At 40.1% G+C, this 24,799-nt stretch overlaps 2 protein-coding genes and 1 non-coding gene across 3 annotated transcripts in view; 2 read left to right on the top strand and 1 right to left on the bottom strand.

The window, feature by feature from the left end:
- The window catches only part of LOC145766195 (DNA-directed RNA polymerase II subunit RPB2), a 71,004-nt gene extending 57,957 nt beyond the window's left edge, over positions 1–13,047 (top strand). Inside the window, exons 17-19 of the mRNA XM_082577858.1 lie at positions 2,611–2,771; positions 12,420–12,624; positions 12,698–13,047. Coding sequence (XP_082433984.1) covers positions 2,611–2,771; positions 12,420–12,624; positions 12,698–12,778 — 447 coding nt within the window. The 3' untranslated portion in view covers positions 12,779–13,047. The remainder of the gene's footprint in view (positions 1–2,610; positions 2,772–12,419; positions 12,625–12,697) is intronic.
- LOC145765966 (uncharacterized) lies at positions 3,386–4,222 on the bottom strand. The gene has a single exon (XM_082577621.1). The coding sequence runs from the start codon at positions 4,220–4,222 to the stop codon at positions 3,386–3,388; it is 837 nt and encodes a 278-aa protein (XP_082433747.1).
- A 10,675-nt stretch (positions 13,048–23,722) lies between the features above and the next one.
- On the top strand, positions 23,723–23,828 carry LOC145767680 (U6 spliceosomal RNA). Its single transcript, XR_014288847.1, has one exon. It is a non-coding gene; the product is annotated as a U6 spliceosomal RNA (small nuclear RNA).
- Positions 23,829–24,799: the final 971 nt, after the last annotated feature.

Here is a 24,799-nt window from a genome sequence, read left to right as displayed (position 1 = left end):
CACAATGCGATCACCTCTTTGAGTACTTGCCGCATTGATCCCATTAGCACCTTTTTGACCTATTGTAGATACTTCAATGCCATTATCTACTTCTTCTTTGCAGATGGGGCAAGGCTCTGGGTTACTAGATTCAGCCATCGTCAGACCTGAAAGAAAATAAAAACAAAGTTAGGATGAGAAATAACCAAGTTATGGTAATTTTATATATTTTAAGTGGGTTTGGCGGCCATCTTGGCAGCCATTTTGAAAATAATCACTGTCCGGAAGTTGCATTCCTTAAGATTTTTAATATGTAATAATAGACACCTAGTACTGCCCAAATCAGTTAAAAAACCTTTTGTTGCAATTTTTGAGGGATCAAACCAAATGCCCCTGGCTCCCTACCTATATTCACAAATTGCAATGTCACAGTCTTGGTGTTGGCCTAGAGGCCAAAAAGTTTATTTCAACACATTATCATTCATTTTTATTCTTATAAAGAACAAAATTATTCGTACAGAGCCAATACAATTCAACATGTTTTGTAATGATTGCATGGACATAATTTTATGAGGCTTTTAATTGTGAAGAAAATGACGAGATCACCTGATTGACAGCTATGTGGGGCAATGCCCTCCAGTTTCCTAATGACGTAGATGTGAAGGAACCACTTTGAAGTAATTTGTCAAAAACTGTTTGCGCTTTGCATTAAACCAGGCAACAATGAGCGACTGGCGACCGTGACACCCCCTTATTCAGGGCTAATGTGCCCGTCTTTGACAGCAGTGGACCTGTAGGTGTAGCCAACTCATGTAGGCGACACGATGTTTGGCAACATTCCATTATATCACACTACAACATCTCTTCAACTCAATATTATTATCTTCTATGTGTGGAGATTCTCGTTGATTTTGCTTGGAGTTAGCAATGAAACGAGTTAGATCAGCAATTCTCAACCAGTGGTCCTGTGCTCCGCAAAGTTTTCGCAGCATGATTGATAAATTATGACATTTAAAAATTGGTTTGCTATATTTGTGTATTTGCTTACAATGATTCTCTAACTGTGCGTTGCGACGTGCTGGTGCGTTGTTTGAAAATTGAAAAGTCGTCGCACTAAGGTTCAGTTTCCTAACTAAACAACTTTTATGTGAAAGAGAAATTTTTTTACGGGGCTATGTAATATGTTCAACTTAATTCTTTTGAGAAAGAAGATTAAGTGCTTAATTTAAGAATGCAGATGTTAGCGCTCACAGTTTTGCCATGACTGTGATTACAACGAAATATTAATTACAAATTAAAAAAGGGGGAAATTCGTTGTAAACCTAAAGCCTCAAAGGTAACAAATACTCTAATAATTTTCGAAAATATTACATAAAAGCATGAGGCATTTGCTGTGTATGGCAGTTTTCAAGAAAACCAGTTCATTTATAAATATTACCTGGAGTGCATTGTGAGGGATTTCAGATTTTAAAAGACCTTCTGAAAGTTTACAGTATTGGCGCATCGTCTAGTGTCCGTTTGATGGAGCTTTCGCTACAACTACCTCTCGTTGACCACCATCCATTAGGCCTACAACAATTTTACACTCTATCTTGCCGTTCAGACATCTTGAACAGCAGTTGTAAGCCTGATGTTTTCAATTAGTTGTTATAGCAGAAGCATATTTACCAAGGGTAAGTCGATCTCCGTGATTAAACTGAAACCGGCAGATAAAATAGACAGCATGATGGAAAGGAGTTGAGCAGAGAATCTCAAGAATCGAAAATGCAAAGTAACTTCTTGCAGATAGAAGCCAAGGACCTTTTTATCAGTAAAATCGGTTATTATTACAAAACAAGCTAAATGCGACTTTATTTTTTGAAAAATAGTTTTTGTACATAGGTTTTGGTCAGTTTACGGCGGCTTAAATATAACTAGTTTCACACAAACTGTTTGCATGTCACGCTTTTGCGCATGTGCGTAGCCATGCGCACAAAGCGAATTGACTACTCGACCGTATTTTACGTTGAAGCCAAGATCAGAAATACTGTTTGCGCCTGTCTTGCAACATTTTAAAGTGTTTTGGTGCAGTAGCAAACAATATTTGGACTTTAAATGCTATAACAATAAATTGACGTCCATTCAATACAAGGTCATTTTAAGCGCAAAGTAATTTTCAGTGGAGGGAGTTTGGAAGGTACTTTCAACTGTTTTTCTCCAAGGGTTTTAGAATAATTAGAATGTATTGTTGTATCCTAAAATCAAGGCTAAAGTTTAGTTTTAAAAAAGCCGATTAACCCTCTCCCCTTAATATCAATCTGCTTGCTAAACCCTTATTGAAACAATGCGGTTGAATTGATTTGCACGCTAAAGACGCGCTGTTGAAGCTGGAGTGCTGTTAGTGAAAAGGATAATAACATCAACTTTGAATTAACATCGTGGGATCTCCAACACTTTGCACGAATGAAATCACTCTGCAGTGATTTGTTGACACAACTTCACCTTGCGTTGTGTTTGATTGAGTTTTAAAATGATCAAGGTGTCTACTGTCTACTGACTAGCCATTACATTATGTTGCATCATCATCGAGATGTCTGAGGGCGGCAACTTCTTAACAGTAGATCATTGTTTAATCACATTGGTTGCCTGCAGGTCTTATATAACGGCCACTCGGGGAGGAAGATGAACACGCAGATATTTTTTGGGCCCACTTATTACCAGCGCCTCAAACATATGGTGGATGACAAGATACACTCCCGTGCCCGAGGTCCAGTCCAGATCCTCAACCGACAGCCCATGGAGGGCCGGTCTAGGTGAGCGGCGGGGATTGTTTGTTGGTATGATTGGTCTAACATTGCAGGCTGGGCTAATTGCTTAATACTTGTGGAATGAACGTGGTAAAACAGCCGTTGTTAGTTTAGCACCAATGCACCACTACACGTTTTCATTCGCCCACGTGTTCCGTTAATGGTAGTGATGGAACAGCCTCCCGTTTCGGCCAGTTTGGTTGGCAGTAGTACCATTTTTGGTGTTAAGGTACCACAAATGGGAAAATGTCACATGGAGGTTGACATGACCTACATTGAAACCAACAAACTCATTTCAGTAAAGTAGGCTTTAATAAACTTAAAACGTGATTAACTGATTATCCTGCAATTGAAAACTAGCTTTAAAGAATGTTAACAGAAAATATTAAATGACAAACTAAAACAAGACTCTACTTAAACTGCCGATTGCACTGCTACACTGTTAACTTAAAACTAGAGAATGAACCAACACGGAAGAAACCAAGAGAAGCCAAGCCAGGCAATCGGCAAACTCACACTGAGCTGTTTTTGGCAAGAGAGATGTGGTGCGTGACGACACGCGCTACACCACATTCTCCCCCGCCAAATAAACTTCGAAAAGGACCAGACAAGATGTTGACTCAGAAGCCATATCTTTCTGGTGACTTTCGAATTCTAGTAGAACGTCTCAAGATAGGTGTACTGTTGTCGGTAAACCCTTCATTAGTTGATGTGATCGGGTTTGTAATATCACAAGTAGGCCTACTGTCTTTGCGAACGTCAGTAGTTAAAATCGAATGAGCGTCTGTTAACGGCGTGTTATAATCGTTTGTTAGTATGTTATGGATTTCAGGTTCTTCCGGCACATTTAAGGTAAGATCCGTCGTTGTAGAAAGGCGTTCTTCTGCATCAACATCAGTTTGAGGAGAGGGTGCCAAATCCGAAGTCGAAACAGTCGCCTCTCTTCCACTTTGATATCGTACACGAGCATAAGTAGGATTCGCATTGAGTAATATTACTGGATCACAGACTGGTTCACCTTTATTACGCACAAAGCGTCGCAATAAAACTGTTTTACCAGAGTCCAAAAGCCACAAAGGCATTGCCATGCCATACATGGCTCGTTGTGCAAATGAGAATAACCCCTCGTGGGGTGTTTGATCAGTCGCGACACATAGCAATGACCTAATAGAATGTAACGCCTGTGGAAGGACTTTCTCCCAATCGTCCTCCTGAACATGGTGCGTTCTCAAAAGAAGTTTTATTGTTTTCCATATCGTTTGGTTTGTCCTTTCGCGCTGTCCATTTCCTTGAGGATGGTAAGGTGATGAGCAACTAGTAGCTATTCCACGCATAGAAAGAAAATCTTTAATCTCTCGGCTAGTGAAAGCAGTTCCTCGATCGCTGTGGATGTAAGCAGGGAAACCAAACAGGCAAAATAAGTTAGTTAAGCAATCAATGACGGACTCGGAAGACATTCTTTTGCATGGGAACACAAATGGGTAGCGACTATACTCATCTACAATCACTAACAAATAGGGCTTCAAACCTTTAACAGGACCCTTGAAATCAACAGATAGACGTTCCCATGGGTGAGCTTTGATAAGAGTTCCTCTTGGTGGTTTGTAAAAACGTGGTTTGAGTTCAGCACAAGTTTGGCATTGGTTGCAAATTGCTTTAGTCTCTTCGCTAGTGTACGGCAAGTTGCGGGATCGAATAAAGTGATACAATCTAACATATCCTGGATGTCCAAGTGATTCATGTAAAGAAAGCAAGTCTTTGCCAGGGCTCAGAGTTGCAGACACTCTTGATAGTGCATCAGGGGCTATGTTTTCTTTTCCGGGCTTGTGACGGATTTCGTAATGAAACTGGCTTAGCTCTGGACGCCACAACAAAATTTTGTTATTTTTGATCTTCCCACGGTTGCGTCTATCAAACATATACGAGATTGATTGCTGATCGGTGACAAGTGAAAAGGTGCGACCCTTTAAAAAATAAGCCCATTTTCGAACGGCTTCAATGATTGCTGTAGCTTCTTTTTCGATAGCCGGATACTTCTGTTCGCAGTTACTCAGGGTGCGGGACATAAAAGCGACAGGGCGACCGCCTTGGGAAAAGATTGCGGCTATAGCGTAGTCAGAGGCGTCACTTTCGATGTCGAAGCTTAGGTCATCACGAATAGTTCCCAGACTAGCAGCCACCAATTCTTCCTTTAGTGTTTTATAAGAATTCAAAGCATTTTCGTCCAAAGGTATAACAGCCTTTAAGAGTGGACCAGCCTTCAATGAAAATCTTTCAATCCATTTGGCATAGTATGCAAACATACCACAAATTCTTTTCAATTCTTTCAGAGTTTTTGGAGGAGGCATTTCCAACAGTGGTCGAAGTCGTTCAGCGTCTTGTTTCTTTTGGTTGTGCGAGATTTGATAGCCAAGTAAATTGATTGTAGATTGTCTAATGTTCGATTTGTCTTTATTAAAAGTAAATCCACTCTTCTCTGCAGCATCAAGCAAGGCATTCAAGTTTTTATCATGTTCTTGTATAGTTTCCCATGTAACGGTCAGATCATCTAAATATGCGTATACTTTCTTCAGATTGTATTTTTTGATGAAGTCATCCATAACTCTCTGAAAGGCAGCAACTCCATTTGTTACACCAAAAGGCAGTCTTTTGTATTGATACAAATGGCCGAGAGCTTCGAATGCTGTAAATGGTCTTTCTTCTTGCAAGAGGGAAACTTGGTGGTAAGCGGACCGAAGATCAAGAGAGCTGTTGATTTTATCTTTTGCAACCTTGTTGACAATGTCAATGTCCGCAATTCGCGGAAGGGAATACGCGTCCAAAAGTGTAAAACGGTTGACGGTCTGTGAATAATCGATCACAAAGCGGCATTTATTTTGATTCCGGACAACAAGCACCTGCGATCTCCAAGGAGATCTTGATGGTTCAATTATGTCTTCGGCTAATAGTCTTTCCACCTCTTTTTCAATATATGCGACGTCATCTTTTGAATAAGAACGGGAAGGGGCTGCAACAGGTTTATAATTAGGTTGCATGTATTGGAAAAGACTTGGTGGATCCACGCGAGCTGAGGTAAGTGCTACGAGCTTCGGTGTTGCTGAGGAAATTACAAGCGGTTTTTCGGGGCCACAAAACTGAAAGGTGACTTTCTCGTGTTTTTGAAAGAAATTTTGGCCTAAAATCACATCAGCACAAGAGTTTGGAATGACATCGAAACAAATCTTTTGATAGCTTCTATCGAGGAGTTCAAGATGCAAATAAGCGCACTAGCGCAGCCATCGGTCTTGACCAAGTGATGGGTCGACGCCATGGTAACAGTGTGAGGTTGTTTCGTAAGGTTTATCTTCAGCTTGTTTACCAATTTTCTATCAATAAAGTTATCCGAGGCACCTGAATCCAGCAAGGCTTTAACTGGATGTCCATTTACCAAAGTGTCCACCACTGTGCGATGTAGGCAGTTAGGAGCTCCAGCAAAATATAACGGGCCTCTGTGCCTGGAAAGCGTTGACGAGTAATTAAGAGAATCCGCGTTAGCAACTGGGTTTTCTGCAGCAGAAGCCAAAGATACTGATGAACTTTTACTGTGACAGACCTTGGAAAAATGCCCTAGTTTTCCACAATTGTAGCATTTCTGTTTGTGTGCTGGACAGGACCAACGGTCATGGAGTGGTCCGTTACAAAAGTAACATGATTTTCTGGTTTGTACCTTGGACTTGGAAGTGGCTGCAGAAACGTCATGATCCTTGTGCTCTGGACGCATGTTGTTACCTTCTCGCGCATAATTTGTCGTTGAGGCTATCGAAGTGTTTGCAGCTCTCCCCATGATGCAAGATTGTTGTTGTGCTCTTTCTATACTGTCGCTCAGTTCCGAAGCACGTTGAAGGTCTCTGTTATTCTCTTCCAAAAGACGTTGGCGGATGACAGGAGACTGTAAGCCATTTATGAAAGGATCCCGAATAAGCTGCTCTTTATACATTTGGGCAGAAACGTCTCCAAAAGTGCAGTCCTTAGAGAGTAGTTTCAGCGCTCTAAGGTATTCCAAGACCGTTTCTTCCTGGCGAACCTCTTCAAGTGTAGCGATGTAGTCAGTGACAGTCTGAAACCAAAACTTGAAAATGGTAGGAGCGTCAGCGGAATTAGGATCAACTGAAAGGTCTTTAGGACGAGGAATATGTCTGTCCATCTTTCTGATTCTTGCTTAAACAAGTTTATTAAATTTTCTCCACTGGCTTCCTTTCGGCTGATTAGTAAATGCCTGGCGTAGACATTGTTCTTCTTTACGTAAGTTCTTTTGAGAGTATCTACAATTGCATCATAGTCGTCAACTTCCTCGACATAGAGGTATACCTCTGGGGACAAGAAGCTACGTATTATTCTAGTTTTGTTGATATTAGGTCAGGTTGTAGCGTAGTAGCGTAGTTTTGTTGATATTAGGTGGTGTAGCGCGTGTCGTCACTCATCACAGAGGTATATATCTCCATGGCCATTCCAGTGTACCTACTGCACGTGTAAGGTCGAAACAGGTTCAACAAAGTCAGCTGCCATCCTCGTACAATTAAGGGGGCAGTTCTACTTAAAAATTATTTTATTGATATATATTGGAAATTTATCGTAGATTCCGATAATGCAATCAGTTTTTACCTATTTGCCCTCATTAGGCTTCAAACGGAAGGTTTTCTGAACGCACCTCAGTTTAAAATGTGAATAAAAATTTGCATTTTTGTGAGAATGTTAGTTGCAAGATGTTTTGTATTTTTTCTTGCAAAATCTAATAATGAATAAGCTAAATATTTGTTCATTATGTATATTTTAGTTGTGAATAGACAATTAGACATAGAAGAAAAAAAGTCACATTTAAAGTCAAAGGCATAAATTCACCTAATTCTATTTTTCAAATGCGATTTACTCAAAATCATGTTTTTGTGCACTAAAAATGTTTCTTCTAGAAAACTACTTGTCAGAATTGGCTAAAATTTTTAACAGATGTGCACTTTGCAGTAGGCCCTTACGGACATAATGATCGAGTTTTGTTTCAATATTCAGAGTAATAAATATTTTATTATCAAATCCTGAAGTCAAATTTGCTCTCGATGCATAGCAATTGTGAAATCTTTTATATTAAAAAAAAATAAAAGAGTTAAAAGAAATCTCCTCTATCAATTTATAGCTAGGATACCCTACTAGATCACCATGCAGTTTGAAGTCTCTACCTCTAGCCATTTTCGAGTTTTTAGGGTTGCAATGGAGACAATCGGTTGATTTTATGTACGAATTCAAAATGGTATAAACCCTTAATGGATTGCCCCAGCCTAACAAAGTAAATATTTTTAGATAGATTGTTTCCTCCTTTTCCCAGCAATATATGGTTTGTTGGGGTTTGTGTGTAGATTGTTATTTATGACAAGTACGAAAAATGCGATTCTAAGTAGAACTGCCCCCTTAAAAAAACTACGAAAAGAAGAGACAATAATAACAAGTAAAACAACAAAAAAAAAATAAGATAAACAAACCAACAAACTTAGATATAATATTTTTTTCTATCACGGACCGGTTCAATGGGAAAAATGATGTTTGACACCTACAGTACTTATACGTCAAATTTTTATAGCGGTTTCAACATACTTCAGGTTATCAGTATCTTGATTTTTGAGGGGCTCTTAACTTTACCGGTTGGCTATTATTCCTTCAACCCATTACCGAAACTATGCTTTGCCAGTGCCACTTGTAGTGAGAAAAATGTTACTGTTTTTTAATTGTTTTTGGGGAACACGTGACTGGATGGTCATTTTATTTTTGTTTGGATGCGAAACCTACATAAAACAAAGACGTACAGTGTGCAATTGTGCATCCAATGAGAGAGTGCGAAAGACCGTAGCTCTGGAGGCGTAGGAGGTCGTCGAGTCTGCACTCTTTCATTTAAACAGTTATACGAAAGAAAGTATTGCGTTCCCTCTTTCTGGATCCATCACTGCTTTGATATATATGCAGCAGGTCATGGGTAAGATTCATAAGTATTAAGTGCAATAGTGCATGGTTGCAATTGCTTTCACTGCCATCAATTTACTTTATCACTGTGGACATGCTTTCAACCAACTCGCAATATTGACGACCATTTTGATCGAGTGTTCTCACGACTCGGTGGTTGGGGGACCCCAGGCCTCGAAATTCACAGTGGGCATGTCCGCCGTCACAGCATGTGATGTCCGCGGGAAGTACCATCTAGATCGGTCATATAATTTAACCGCCGAGAAATAACACAAGAACTAGCAATACAAATCGTCATTGCATAGCACGAACAATTGTCGCGAGAATATAATTTCCCGCGCATCTAGAAAATGTGAATATTATATCCCTTAGCTTCCATTCAAGCAGGAAAACTATTGATTTTTACGTTGCTTCAACGATTGATGACATTGAAGCAGCGTAACAAAGGTGAATTCTTTGCTAAGAATCGATGGGAATACCGGTACTTCTACACTAATCACGCGCAACTTAGTCGAAGTTTTACGTCACAATCAGTAGCGCACCCAGCATGGGGCTAAGGGGGCTCAAGCCCCCCCAAACTCGCCACAAAAAATAAAGTTTTTGTATGTTCCCTATGTATACCTTTTGCTTACAGGTTAGATATGAATAAGACACAACAATACAACAGGGCCGAGCATTATAACAATATATTTTACATATTTGCAAATAGTTTTCACAGTCGAGCGTTTTCGGCTTAATTTTAAGCCCTAATCAAGAATCAGAAAATAATTAATAAATGCAATAAATTTTAACTTCTTGAAGGTAAATTTACATTAGGAAAAGGCAACTACATAAATAACTACAAAAAAATTTGCACCACAGGGAACGTGATAGGCTACATCAAGTAAATGTTGAGGAGAATGGACGCAACTCCAGCAAATAATTATTTGTTTAAATTTGGGTTGTAGCGTATAGCGTTAACAGTGTTTCCTGAATTTTGGTGTCAAATTGGGATGGCTTTTGCGTAAAATTATAAATGAATCAGCAGAGAATTTTTAATCTGTGCAAAAAGAACGCTCCATGATATGGTCTTTGATGGCACCTTTCTTTAACTCCCTATAAAGTTCAGATGCTCCCGTACTCTCGTGGTCAAATGTCTGGTGGACAACTGGACATACCGATGTACCATACCGTCATACGTCAATGCCGAATCACCCGGACATGTAAAACTGTATAGGCCTACGACATTTGAGCAGAGAAACGAAAGCATCTGGGACTTTAATTGAAAATACGAACTAATTTTGAATGTTTTGTAAATAGGAAAAACGTCCACATCAAATTTAGTCTACTGTTTACAAAATTAGTGTTTTGTTTCAAACTGTTTTCGTGCTAGTTGTTGGTTTCGCACTTATCTGTGTTGGCAAACGGAAAGCTAATTTTATCTTGTCATAGGCCTACATGACGAAAAGTCGAGATCTATAGAAGATTGCGAGAGTGGACGTAGGGATGAGAGTGTTGATGGTTCTAATAGCTTGGGGTTCACTAGGCCAACTTCTAATCTGATTTGAGAGAACGAAAATTTTGAAAAATTGCTTTGAATTTGGGGCATTTTGAGAGCATGTTCAACAAAAATTCAGGTATGAATATTACTGTAATATGGTGCTGTCCGGTGGCATAGCAAAAGGATAAGATCATGCTTTCCTCAGCACTTTTCGGAAATATAAAGCTATGTCTCTAGCCTATGTTGATTTGGATGCAACTTATTTCGTCCCCTAAAAAATTCTTACCCCGATTCCGTACCCTGAAATTGGAGTAACAAAATCAAATTTCGACCAAATTCGTCCCCTGAAAAGATCGAGAAAAATTTTGAAATGTTTGCTGCAACTCCGATCAGCGACTTCGGCTCTGTTGTTTTTTTCTCGATCTTTTCAGGGTACGAAATGTTCAGGGGACAAAATAGGTTGCACCATGGCCACCTGGAGATGCGGCCTGATTTGTCACATTTTGCAAATTTTGATTACAGCTACTGTTGGTGCTTGACTGACATTTTTTGAGATGTTTTTACTTTTTGCGGTTTCCTAATGACATAAAACTTTTTTGTTGCTTTGGGGAAGCAGTAGCAAATGAGAAAAAGTAAGTTGAAAAACGCAAAATCAGACTGTTATTGAAAATTAACAGTCTGACTAAAATTTTCGAAATCAAATTTTCTTTGTTTTTCAACATGTGAAGATGTTAAAACCTATTGTGTCATCTGGGGAAAAGAATAAAGAAAGCGTAAAAATATAATTTTTAGAAAAATTTATTTAAACGTTCGCCCAAAGTTAGAAAAACCTGGAAATTTCTGCTAAATGTGACAAATCAGGCCGTATCTTTAGGTGGCCATGGTTGCACCAATGCACCCGTTGAGTCTCTATGTTTTCTTGTTGCTAATTCCTTTGTTGAATTCACTTTGTTGAATTTTTCCATTGGAAATAACAAAATTACTGCATTTTCTGAGTAAATTGCGGCCCCTGTGCGATCGCACGATTTGCACACCCCAAAGACCGGCACTGATGGCCGGTGATGGACATTGGCCTACTGTCACTATTGTCGCAAATCACTCGGCCGACATTTCTGAATTAGCCCCCCCCCTAAAAAATTTTCTGGGTGCGCTACTGGTCACAATGTCTGGCTTTGATCTCCGAGTAATATTAATAAGGCAAGGTTGGTTACAAATTAGATTATACGAGTAGGCTATTACAGCAAGATGCAGCAAAATTTGTTAAGTTTTGTATTACTGTAAGAAAGAAAAGGCCCAGGGAAAATTCACTTTCGCTCACATGACACGCAAAAATAAACCAAAAGAAAAAAGCCTAATGAAACTTTGCACAGCTGAAAATAGTGGCGTTAGTGTAGAAGTTTTCGGACTCGTGCCCAGAGCGATGTGACACAAGAAGCCACACGATCTCATTCGGTGGAAGTTAATCAGTTATGCGGCGTATTAAGCAGCTACACGGCGCTTTGACTCTTCAAGCACACGCCGTTGGTCTGATGAAAGCCTTTCAGAGTAACTTCGCTGAAATTTTAAAAAGCCTTCTAAAACCGTAGCTGTGGTTCTCAAATAGCGAAGAATTGTCAAAATAAAGTGATTAAACATGACGATCGACGCTAAAACTGGTGTGTTCGCCGTGAGACTTCATTTGTCCGCCGAGATAGCTGCTCAGACCAGACACGTTTGTCCGCCGTCATAAAAAAAGGAATTTTGAGGCCTCGGACCCTGGTCCAGAGAACTTCACCGGGCGATATAGCTGCAAACGTTTGATGAATTGTCGTAATACCTTACCAGCTTCACACAATCTACTATCAATCCATGTGTATGGGTGGTCTAAGCCTCATCGATCGACAAATTAGTTACTAGCCAAACAACTTTAACGACAAGCCACGTTTCGACCTTGTTGGGTCTCATTACCAAAGTGTTGTGCCACAGTCCGTTTAAGAAGCGAGTGTGCAAAAACTCCACAAAATCGAGCCGACGTCCACCCAACAAATTCTTTCATGAAGTCGCTGACCGATACGTTTGTCAAAACCATGAAAATAAACATGTGGCCATAAAGATGCCGCGAGCTAAAATATTATCAATTTGTACGGCTTGTGCATTCGTAAGCTGCTTTCGAGATACCTGATGGGTGATGCATCCACCTCCACTTGCAGGGACGGAGGATTACGTTTCGGTGAGATGGAGCGGGATTGCCAGATCGCCCACGGGGCAGCACAATTCCTCCGCGAACGACTGTTTGAGGCATCCGATCCTTACCGCGTCCATGTGTGCAACCTATGTGGTCTGATCGCCATCGCGAACCTTCGCTCTCACACTTTTGAGTGCCGGGGATGCAAGAACAAAACCCACATATCACAGGTGAGTTGCGCTGCTGAGTTTTCACACGTTCACTGTTGATGCAATGCTGAGTCACGATTGATTTGTATCCCAGGTGCGTATGCCGTACGCTTGCAAGCTTCTCTTTCAAGAGCTTATGTCCATGTCGATCGCTCCTAGGATGATGGTGACGTAAGCAATGACACCAGCCAGGCTCTGAATGGGCGATGATAGCAAAACACTGCCTGATGACAAGGAGAAGAATAGACTTTTCTATAGTTTTGTATTTCGCACAAAAAAAACATGAGTCCCGGTGGGTGGTTCAAGGTCAATTCCGAACCTCGTGTGTAATCTTTAGAAAGATTGGAGGCATGCCAAAAGTACCGTTTTAACATTGCCTCGGCCTATTCTAAAGTTGCTTTATGTCTCTGTAGGCTTTTGGTTATTACATGTTGTGTAATCCGATAGCTCGGTTGGTTAGCGCGTGACTTCTGGAACGAAGAAGCCTCAAGATCAAACCGCGGTGGTTCGACTCTCGGGGTGTGCGCTTGAGCAACGCATGCTAAGGACTGCTCTCCATTCAGCGGTATCTCATGGATGGAATAATTTCCCGGCAACAAGACTTCAACAATCGGAAACTTCACTCTGTCAATCTCGGTGACCGGGCCTGCGTCAGTGATTCAAAGCCTCTACAAGTATGCGAAATTGCCAGGATTAAGCTCTCCAAGAAGCTTTCCCAACTGTCCGAGAATAAAGATTCAATCAATGTTACATCTCCATGTGTGGCTGTGTGCTGAATCACATTGCGACTAACTTTCTGGCGATGGGATCGACACCAAAATGTTTTCGTCATAACACATGACTACAGGCAGAGGTGGGCATCCGCTACTTTCAGAATAGCGCGCTACCGCTACTCGAGCTAAAATAGCTCACTACCCGCTACTCGGGCTAAAGAAACACGTGCTTCTACTTTTGTGTTAAACTGACACAGGAATCACTTTGTGACGTCGAAATGAACTTGAAAACGAATAATATCATTGTTTCAAAACTCACTAATTTCAAAATGCGAGTCGCTGAGTTCTGCTCGCTTTAGCTTCACGTTTTTTCCAACGGAGAAAGATTTCTCCACCGCAGGAACGAATGAGAGTTGAGTGTAGGCCTACACTGTAGGCCACATGGTGGCCCAGCGAAGTGTGGACAAATAAAAGTTAGGTTTTTTTCAGTTATATTAAGGCTAATAAATACAACTAATATCTCAAATGAAATATATTGTCTTAAAAAAAATCCTAGAATTATTCAATATGTCCACCTTTCTCCTTGATAACCTGGCGGAGACAAGGGATCACACAGTTTCAGCGTCAATTTCTGCCCAAGATTTGATCAGTTTTTGCTTCAGAACCTCAACACTTGAAGAGATACAGTGCAGGAATTCTGCTCCAAGATAGGCCATATCCCAAAGTCCATGGGATTTAAATCAGAAGATGTAAGCCATAGTTCATTGGGCCAAAACGACTTGAAATTGTTTTTGCACCAGTTGTGGACCAATCTGGCTGAGTGAGAGGTTGCTCCACATCCTGCTGAAGTGTAATTCTTTGATTTCCAGTGACTCTCCTCACCCAAGAAACATCTTCAGATAAACATGTTGGTTGATTTTGAGACCCGTGGATGCAACCCCTGCCCACAGCCGTTAGGGGGAACGTTAGTTTTTGGGGTGCAAAAATATAATTAATTGCGCCCTAATATCTTTTTGTGACAAAGCATAGACCACCTGATTAAAAGTTGTAGGGGAGACTCGGGTAAGTTGGCCCTGTAAAATTGAATTTGTGAGTAGGGCCGTAGCAACAAAAAACGTGGCCCCCTCCGAACATAAGTTCGGGGCCCCTTCTAACGCAGAAACTGGAATGTGGGTTTTACTTTACACAACGTGCAGGGTTTATATTATGTACACACAGTAGAGGGCACAGTTCCGCTAATTAGCGAAGCTAACGCTTTGGTTAGCCAGGGGTCGCCAACCTTTTTTGCATGCGGGCCACTTTGGCACCAAGGAGAGCTGTGGCGGGCCGCACTAATAAAATGTTAGGTAGGTTGACTCTTATGTTAAAAAAGAACGCATTTCGTACCCAGTAGGGGAGAGGCAGGTTAGTTGATACGCAAGGTTAGTTGATACACCGTCGCTCCTTGAGATTTCCTAAAACATTTTTTAGAAGTCCTGCTCTCTAGCACTGCACTGTTTGGTGTTCTCGTATTTGCAAAGAAACTGCACGTGTTGGAAAAGCAACAGTTACTTTTTTTTTTAAAAGTCGTTTTTTTGCCCTTTTGAGTAAAAGTAGTAGACTGACAAAAGTGTCTTTATAGGCTACTTTCTTACTGTGAGGATTTTTAACGAGGTTGAAAGTTCAAATGATAGTATGTTAATATGAATTGCAGCTCAAAGTGTTTAGAATGTTAAACCAGTGAAGTTAGGACAGTAAATAGGACTTGAAGAAAAATGGTGGTTGGAAGGTTAGTTGATACAGTGGCCAAAGGTTAGTTGATACACATGTATCAACTAACCTTACTGTTACTGACTAAAACAAAAATTATCATGTCATGTTATTGCAGGTTTATATTACATTACAATTGCTTTTCACGTTCAAAAGAGATTTATGTAGTTCCCACAGTTAACCAAAATTCACAAAATGCCTCAGTTTTATGTCAGAAAAACAGAAAGAGCCGGAAGAACCCCCCCAGATGTGATGAAAAGAGCAGCTGATGATGTAGGTCAAGGCAAATCTCTTCGAAGTGTAGCACAAGACTTCAATATAGACAAAATGACTTTGTCTCGCTTCATAGCAAAACAAAGAAAAGATCCCCAAGCACCCACAGGATATGCTGCTGTTTCTAGTTCTCACTTTATATTTCCACCCAGAATGGAAAACGATTTAGGAGAACACGTGAAAGTATTGGCGGACATGTTTCATGGGCTATCTCTTGAGAAATGCCGTCAGCTTGCATACAATTTTGCTCAAGAAAACAACCTGAAAATACCACAGTCTTGGACCGAAAACAAAAAAGCCGGAAAAGCATGATGGTTAGGGTTTAAAAAACGTCACAACTTGGCCATACGCTCCCCAGAAGCAACGTCACTTGGAAGAGCGACTGCGTTTAACCGATTCACTGTCGGTGAGTTCTTTAAAAATCTTGCTCAGGTTATGGATGGAAATTATTTTAGACCCAATGAAATTTACAATTTAGATGAAACAGGATGTACCACTGTTCAGAACCCAAGAGATGTAGTTACTGCTAAAGGAAAAAAACAAGTCGGTTCAATCACATCCGCAGAACGAGGTGAATTGGTCACCCTTGTGTATACAATAAGCGCTTCCGGTGTTGTGATACCTCCGATGTTTATATTTCCTCGAGTGCATTATCGCAACCACTTTATTAAGGGAGGACCACAGGGATGTATTGGCCAAGCCAACAAATCTGGTTGGATAAACGAAGGATTGTTTATAACTTACCTTGATCACCTTGTTCAACATACTCGCTGTTCTTTGGAACGAAAAATTCTTTTAATTTTTGATAACCACGAGGCTCATATTTCTCTGCAGGCCATCGAAAAAGCCAGACTAAATGGAATCGTCATGTTGACGATCCCACCTCACACTTCCCATCGTTTACAACCTCTTGATGTGTCAGTGTTTGGTCCATTCAAGACTTGTTATAACAGAGCACTGGACAACTGGGTAAGAAACAATCCTGGACAAACAGTAAGCATTTACGACATTCCCACTGTAGTCAATGAAGCTCAAATATCCGCAATGACACCAAGGAATATTTTGTCAGGATTTCATGGCGCAGGAATATGCCCCTACAACTCCGATATCTTTGGAGATGCAGATTTTGTTCCGGCTACTGTAACAGATCGTGAAATCGTTGCAGCTGATGCATCTCAGTCAACTGACTGCACTGTTCCAATTCAGTTGGAGGTCAACAGTTCTGTAGGATCTTTGGCCAATTCACAAGAGGTTGGTAGGCAGAACGCTAATTCTAATACATCTACAGACCACTGTGATACGTCTGTGGCCGACAACAGATTATCATGTAGAAAAGATGTATCAGACAGTCAAAACGAACACACACCAAACTTCAATAAAACAACGTTACCGTCACAAAACACTTACATCTCTCCAAATGATATCCACTGTGTGCCAAAAGCTGCTCCAAGAAAATCAAAACATTCAAGAAGAAAACGAAAGTCTATGGTTTTGACATCAACACCTACTAGAGATCAAATTATAGCAGAAAAAGAAGAAAAGGAAAAAAAGAAAAGGAAAACTAAACCATCAAAAAACGCCAGAAAAACTCTTTTTGAGAAGAAAACTAGAAAAGCTGCCTCAGCTCTCCAAAAAACGATTAGCATGTCAGAAGATGAAGAAGACTTCGTCATCCCGTATGACGATGATTCTGATGAATCCATTAATGATCAAATCATAGAAGGAGACTACGTCATTGTAAATGTTCCAGGCAAGGCAAGATTGTTGCCCTACGTTGCCCGCATTGATGTAACAGATGGTGATGAATACGAAGGTATTTTTCTTCAAAAGGTGTGTGGGCGAGTGAGCACTGAACACGTTGGCGACGTAGTGTTTGTTATGAATGCAGCTGATGATGCTTCTTTTTCAGCAAGTGATGTTGTGCACAAGTTGCCTCAACCAACAAATGTAGGAGGATCCGCTCGTAGGTCCAACCAATTCAAGTTTCCTTGCGAAAAAAAAAAAAAAAATTGCGACTTAACCCAATGGGACTTAAACTAAAACGTCATTTTTCTGTCTTTATCATTCTGAATTGAATGACTTCGGTTTACATTTTTACCAGTAGCCTGCCGTACGGCACTTCTATATTGATTTGTTAAGGTACCGTAGTAGCTTACTGTAGCAACTTTCGCTGAACCTCTTGAAAGTAGTGGAACTGCAATTGAGGCAGTTATTTGCTTTGCTGAAATCGCGGATGTACTCTAATTACGATACCATTGTAGGCCTACATCATCACCTATAGGCTACCCTAATTTTTCTTTGCCATTTGAATGCTTTGTGTAGCAGTATTGAATACAAAATGTTGTTCTGCCTGTTTCATTGACTCATTTTCATGACAAAAACCGATACTCTAAATTATTTGTGTGTTTATAAAAGTGTCCCTAGACGACTCTTCTAACCTACTTTGTGTAGTCTATGTGAATTTTCATTTGATTTAGGTTGTTTGACACTTACTGTTGGATAACCTACTTATTTCGTTATTATGTTCAATAAAATTACATGTAAAACTGAAAAGAATGTAAAGTGTATCAACTAACCTACCTGACCGTATCAACTAACCTGCTTGGTCAGGTTAGTTCATACGTTTGAATAAGATTTTTTGAAAGGCAGTCAATAATAATGTATCAACTTTAGCATAAATAATTTGCTACAGAATGATCCTCAATATGATAATGCAGGGTATAAAAAATAAAATTTTCCTCAAAACACATAACTTTTATTTTTAGTTCATCATAACCAAAAAACGTATCAACTAACCTGCCTCTCCCCTATCCAGCGTTACATGTTGTTCATATTTATGTTGGAATACCGCAGCTCTAGACTTGCCTCATCAAGGCGTAACCGTTTGCTCACTGGTGTTTGACGCTATGGTGCAGACATGTTGCGCTGGGGCTTGGCAGAGAGTGCTGCTTGTGAGTGTGGTGAAATGCAGACGGCAGCCCACATTATCAAGAATTGCCGGCTATACAGACCACCTCATGGTATGGAAGGTCTAGTTTCCATCGATGACGACACCGGGCAGTAGCTAACCAACGGATGCCCTGACATATAGCGACATCACGAGAGAAGAATGCCGCAGCAACAACATTAATCGACAACGCTACTGCCAGGCCAAGCTCCTTTTACAACACTTTTGACTTTTTTTTTAACAATGCCTAATAAACGAGGCCACTTGTTTTGCGCACTTATAGCGAGGCGAGCGGTTTCATCAGAATATTCATCGCCAAGCAAGAGTGGTGTTGTCACTTCGCTTCACAAAAGATATCTTGCAATCAACAATTTTAGTAAACAAGGAAATGTTTGACACATCGCAATACAGGCAACAATAGTGACCTACAAACATATCAGCGAAAAAGAGGCTCCAATAACTGGGAAAAAGAAACCAGGCACCATGAAACAAATGCTTGTAGAAATCACCCAAAAATCGTAATTCATGAACAGTCTTCCCTTTAAAAAAGCAATGAGTTGGTTTTTCATCCTTTTTGTGAGAGTCTATAAAACCGTCTTTCTTTTGTTGTAGCCTAGCCTATAGCCTACAACTGACACTTGCGATGCTTATCAGCGTGGCAAGAATTTGTTGATTAACAACATTTTGCAGAACTTGCTTCGGCACTAGATATACTAAAATTGGAACGATACAGAGCATAGCATCTTTTCACATATAAACTAGGTGGGCAATTGCCCACCTAGTCCCTTTGCTTGCCCCCCTAGTTTGAAACTAGGTGGGCAATTTTTAAGACTTAATTTTTGTTTAAGTTAGATCCAAGTTAAAGAATGAACAGCTAAATGGAAAGTTGAGCACACATTTAGAACTTATGAGCCTACCTTTGACCTTACGGTACTCAGGGTTGGAAGTCGTTAGTCAAAAAGCAATGACTATTTCACTATTCGATAGTGTCCAAAAAAGCAATGATTTTCTGCTATCGATACTAAAAAAAAGCAATGATTAGCAATTACTAAAAATATTGCATTTGCGTATTTAAAGACCAGTGATGCCAGGTGTTTTTTGAAAACAAGCAATTGAATCTAAAAAACAAGCCCGAAAATAGGCAAATCAATTCCAATAATTTACAACCAATACCAATTAGCATAAAGCACGCAGTTTAGCAGTTCAAAATTTTAAATACAACCTTTGCAGTCCATACATCATGTTTATTTCAAGAATGACATTTGTTTACGCCATTCCAAGAAATAATTATCTTGAAAAGAGGGGATACAATATTGACTACAATAACAACCTCGCAATTTCAGTGTCAAAAACAAGTTAAAAAAAGTTTGACTGGCCAAAAAACAAGCAACCCGCAAACTGAAAAAAAGGTACGCAAACTCGAAAAAAACAAGCCCAAACTTGCGAGATAACAAGGTTGGCAACACTGTTAACGACTCTCACTGGCATGGTTTTTCTGAACTGTGTTGCCGCAAAATTTTCCTTAATCTTTTAAAGTTCAAAAATCGGAAGGGGACTAGGTCGGATAGTAATCCGAAAACTAAATCTTGTAAATTCGTTTTGACGACGAAGTAATAAGTGAACAACAAAAAATGATTCAGCAGTTCTCCTAAATATCGATTAACGAAAAACGAATAGTGATTTCGTTGCTTGCATAAAAAAGCATTGAATAATGCGCATTCAATATTTATTTTTAAAAGGAATGGGTATAAGCATTCGATATTCAGAAAGCAACGAATAACGCTATCGAATAGTGACAACTAGTCGTTACTTCCAACCCTGACGGTACTTATAATATCCTTAAATGTTCCATTCAAGCAGATTAATTAGCAATTTGTGTTGTGAGTAGGCTACCTCAAATTTTGTGTGAGATTCTAAATGTCTGAATTAAGTTTGTTTCCTGATTTTCATCAAAATAAAATACCAGCTCTTTAGAATCATCTAATTCTGCAAAGATTCAACTCATTATAATATCTTAGCAGTTGTGTTTCATGAATGATCGTAGTTGCAGTCTTCGAAATTAGTCTCGGCAATCGGCAATTGCCGAGGTGATTGCCGACGCAGTTGCATGAATGGCGCATTAGCATCGGCAATAAAAATGCCGAGGCCACACGAGCGCTTGGAAGGTTGGAGTTAGACATTCCTCCCAGTCGTTATGACACAGCCAGAGATTTGTTCCTTAGTCAACACCCTGATGGAGCTCTGAGAAAGAGGCGTGTGGATGGGTATCAAAGCACGAAAGCCGCAAAACGGGGACGCTTTATTGCGAACGGCAAAGACAATGTAGATTAACAGCGAAGCGATGAGCCTCTTGATGTGATTCCAGTGATGACGCGACAACCTCATCCTCCAATACAGAATCTGATGATTCCGATTCTGACAGCTAGTTCTTTATCAAACAGAGTTTGTGTTGCTCGCAGTATCCCAATTGTTCCGAAATTATGTTAGTGTATACGTAAATCGAGGCAACGTTCTCGCAGGGAGCTAAAAATTTGTTACTGGTACCTGGTTGAGCAATTAACGTTATTTTATGATAATTCCACGTCGCTAGAAGTCGAATTAATGTGAAACAAACGTAAATTTCTTATTGGGCATTTTTGTTACGCAATATAACCCGCCTGGAAAATTAAATCAATTTGTGCTGACTCGAACGTTGAATCAACCCAACTTTTCCCCCCGTGAGTTATTATAACGTGACAGCGTGCGTATCGCGTTGCTCGCTTTATCACTACTTTTGGTATTATTACATCACAACAAATCAAACGCGGGCGTAATAGACTACTCTAGTATATTTTTCGCTTCTCGTTTTGGTACAATTTTTTCGCAATAAAAGTTCACAGCAATTGCCGAGGCAATTTCACCTTTTGCCGTTTGGCCTTGGCAACGTTTTTGCCGAAGTAAACATATGCTAATTTCGAAGACTGTAGTTGTTTCTTTTTACTTTAGTACAAGAGACCTCTGCAATTAAATGTTACTAGATTAAATTTTATTACATTATTATGGGAGCAAGTCTTTTAGCCGTAGACAGTTAGGCGCCGGTCAAATAGGCGCGCACACTGTGGCGTCAGGATATTTAGGTGCGGAGCACTGTGGCGCCAGATCATTTAGGTGCTATTCCTAGTAAAGTCTGCAGATTGTATCAGCTTGGCACTTTGGCAGGTAGAGCAATGCTTTTCACACAAAATGTTATATTGAAAAGAAAAATATGTTGTTTTGTTAATGCGAGTGCATTTATTTATTGTTAGTCATGGCTGTATCAATAAACTATTCAAGTTTCCGAACATGACTGATTTCACTTTTAATTAAGTCCAGGCCTCGCAATTCGTTTTTGTTGACGGCGGACAAACGTGTCCGGTCTGAGCAGCTATCTCGGCGGACAAATTAAGTCTTACGGCGGACACACCAGTTTTAACGTCGATCGTCATACTTAATCCCTTTATCTTGATAAGTCTTCGCCATTTGAGAACCATAGCTACGGTTTAGGCTTTTTAAAATTTCAGCGAAGTCACTCTGAAAAGCTTTCATCGGACCAACGACGTGCGCTTGACGCCGTGTAGCTACTAAATATGATGATGATGATAATATGATGATTGTTAAAAATTTAAATTCTATGGACTTTTTGTGTCTGATGCAAATAAATAATAAAAAAATAATCCGCCGCATAACTGATTAACTTCCACCGAACGAGGTCGTGTGGCTTCTTGCGTCACAATGTTCTGGGCACGAGTCGGAAAACTTCTACACTAACGCGTAACGCTACTATTTTCTGATGTGCAAAGTTTCACTAGGCTTTTTTCTTTAGGTTTGTTTTTGCGTGTCATGTGAGCGAAAGTGACGAAAAGAATAAACAAAACATTAGAAAAAGCACAATTATTTTTTCCCCTCTCCGTGATGCGGTCGCCTCTCCAAAATAGTATCAGTATTCCACAAGACCACGGCAGGCTCGGAGTTATAATCAGCGCAGTCAAGGCCATTCAAACATATGCGCATGATTAGAGCTTCAATAACATCGATCTTCAAGGACGTGCGCCAATCTCCACGAGATCACTGCTTGTCGTTAAGATACGTGATACCGAGATCTATTCCGTGTCTTTTCTCCAGACCGGCTAGTTAAGGGAAAAGCGTAAATGCGAGCTCTTCTTTAGCGATAAAATATGCGATTTCAAACAATCTCTTAATTTGATTTTTTTTGTCACTCATATTGTTGATGGCCTTGATGACCGGAAATTGATGGCTTCGGGTAAACGATGTGTTGTGATCTTTGACAGAGCTAATCCTTACATTCGTTGTTCCTTTAATATATGCGTCTATCACCACTAAAATTCCTAGTAGTAGGTTCATCGCCCTCATTCTCACTTTCAGAAATTTCCCTGGGCCTCTTCTTTCTTACTGTAATACCAAAACTTAAGTTTTGCGGCATCTTGCTGTAGTAGCCTATACTCTTATAATCTAACTTTGTAACCAACCTTGCCTTATCAATATTACTCGGAGATCAAAGCCAGACATTGTGACATAAGACTTGAACTAAGTTGCGCGTGATTAGTGTAGAAGTACCGGTACTCCCATCAATTCTTAGCTAAGAATTCACCTCTGTTACGCTGATTCAATGTCATCAATCGTTGAAGCAACGTAAAATTCGAAAGTTTTTCTGCTTGAATGGAAGGTAAGAGATACAGTATTAACTTTGTCTAGATGTGCGCTTGGAATGCGATAATTTCGCATTCCCAGCACAAATTATATTCTTGCAACAGTTGTTCGTGCTATGCAATGACGATTTGTATCGCCAGTTTCTGCGATATTTCTCGGCGGACAAATGTGACCGATCTAGAGGGTACTTCCCGCGGACATCACATGCTGTGACGGCGGACATGTCCGCCGTGAATTTCGAGGCCTGAAGTCAAATAGTAATTACACTAAACATCAGTAAAAAATATATTGTAGCCTATATTCAAGCAGGTGGTAGGCTTGAGTGATGAATAACTTAGTTTTCCGTCAAAATCCCGACTAGGTTTTGCCAAAGCTGAGCTGATACAATCTGCAGACTTGACTAGGAATAGCACCTAAATGAACGGGCGTCACAGTGCTCAGCACTTAAATATCCTGACGCCATAGTGTGCGCGCCTACTTAACCGGTGCCTAACTGTCTGCGCCTAAAAGACGTGGGCCCATTATTATTTATAAAATATTGTGGGTGGGGATGAATATAGGAATCAATTATGGGTCTCAAAAGTTGAGTCTAGGTAGAATATGCCTTTTTACCCACAATTTGCCTGAGAAATCTACATTTTTAAGCTTAGATGTTTTATGCTCGGAAAAAATGCCCTTTTTCCCATCATTTCGCGCAAAAAGTGCCATTTTTAACATAACTCTCGCGCTAAAAGTGCCCTTTTTTGAAAATTTGCCCACCTAGTCCCAATTTGAGAAAAGATGCTATGATACAGCGAAGATTAGCATGGCCCATGCGCAAGGATGACACGCGAAATCGTGAAGCGTTCCATATTTCTTTAAAAAAAGAAGAAAAAAAACATTTTGCAGTACTAAGCTAAATATTTTCATAATACAATCAGAAAAAGTCCTTAAATTTCTATACAATATTTTGCCAATTTATTATAAATTGAGTTGGCACACCGAACTACTTTGCCAACAAAAACTTGCATAAAGAGAACACTGGTTGTGAAACACAATAACGGTGAAACGCACACTAGTGTTTACACGACATTTGCAAACTTAAAATAAGCAACCCTATGCTCACAGACATTTTCGAAAACAGACGTTTTAATCAACCACTGGGACAGTGTGGCTGGACATCGCATTGGAATAGCTTTAAGCAACCCCCACCTAGAACTATAATCTGATTGATCGGTCGAAGGAATCGTATGCAAAGCGAAAATATGCTTCCCGGAAAGTATTTTGTGCGTGCTCTTTAACTTCTCAAGAAAAGTGTTTTTGGTCATACTACTTGTACGCTGATACCTTCCGCGGGCCGCATGCGGCCCGCCATTTGTTGACCCCTGGGTTAACGGATTAGCATTTTCGCTAATAAAAAGTAGAACTCGGTTATTCCGGATTCGGTTAATCCGGATCTTCGCCCAATCCGGATAAAACTGGAAGTACAAATGATTTGTAATCTTTTTCTTGAGAAACAGCTTTGGATTATCCGGATCTTCGCCTATTCCGGACAAAAGTTGCGCTTTCTCTATCGCTTTATCCGGATTTGCCCGTGATTTTTTGTAAGTTTGCCATAGAAACTCGTCTTCGGGAACTGTTTTCAAAAGTTTTGAGTGACTATACAGATTATTCCGACACGCATGTCTGAAGATGTAACTTTTGCCAGTGTGTTCTTGCGTTAGACGCAGAGTCTACAAATACATTCATTTTACATGCATAGGCTACTGCATTTTAAAGAACTCTATCACTGGGTCGCTAATGTGGTGATCACGCGTCTCGGAATTGGCAGATGACCACACCATAGATA

This window comes from Aplidium turbinatum, chromosome 3 (assembly GCF_918807975.1).
Source record: "Aplidium turbinatum chromosome 3, kaAplTurb1.1, whole genome shotgun sequence".
NCBI lineage: Eukaryota > Metazoa > Chordata > Ascidiacea > Aplousobranchia > Polyclinidae > Aplidium > Aplidium turbinatum.
This window is presented reverse-complemented; position numbering and strand designations above follow the sequence as displayed.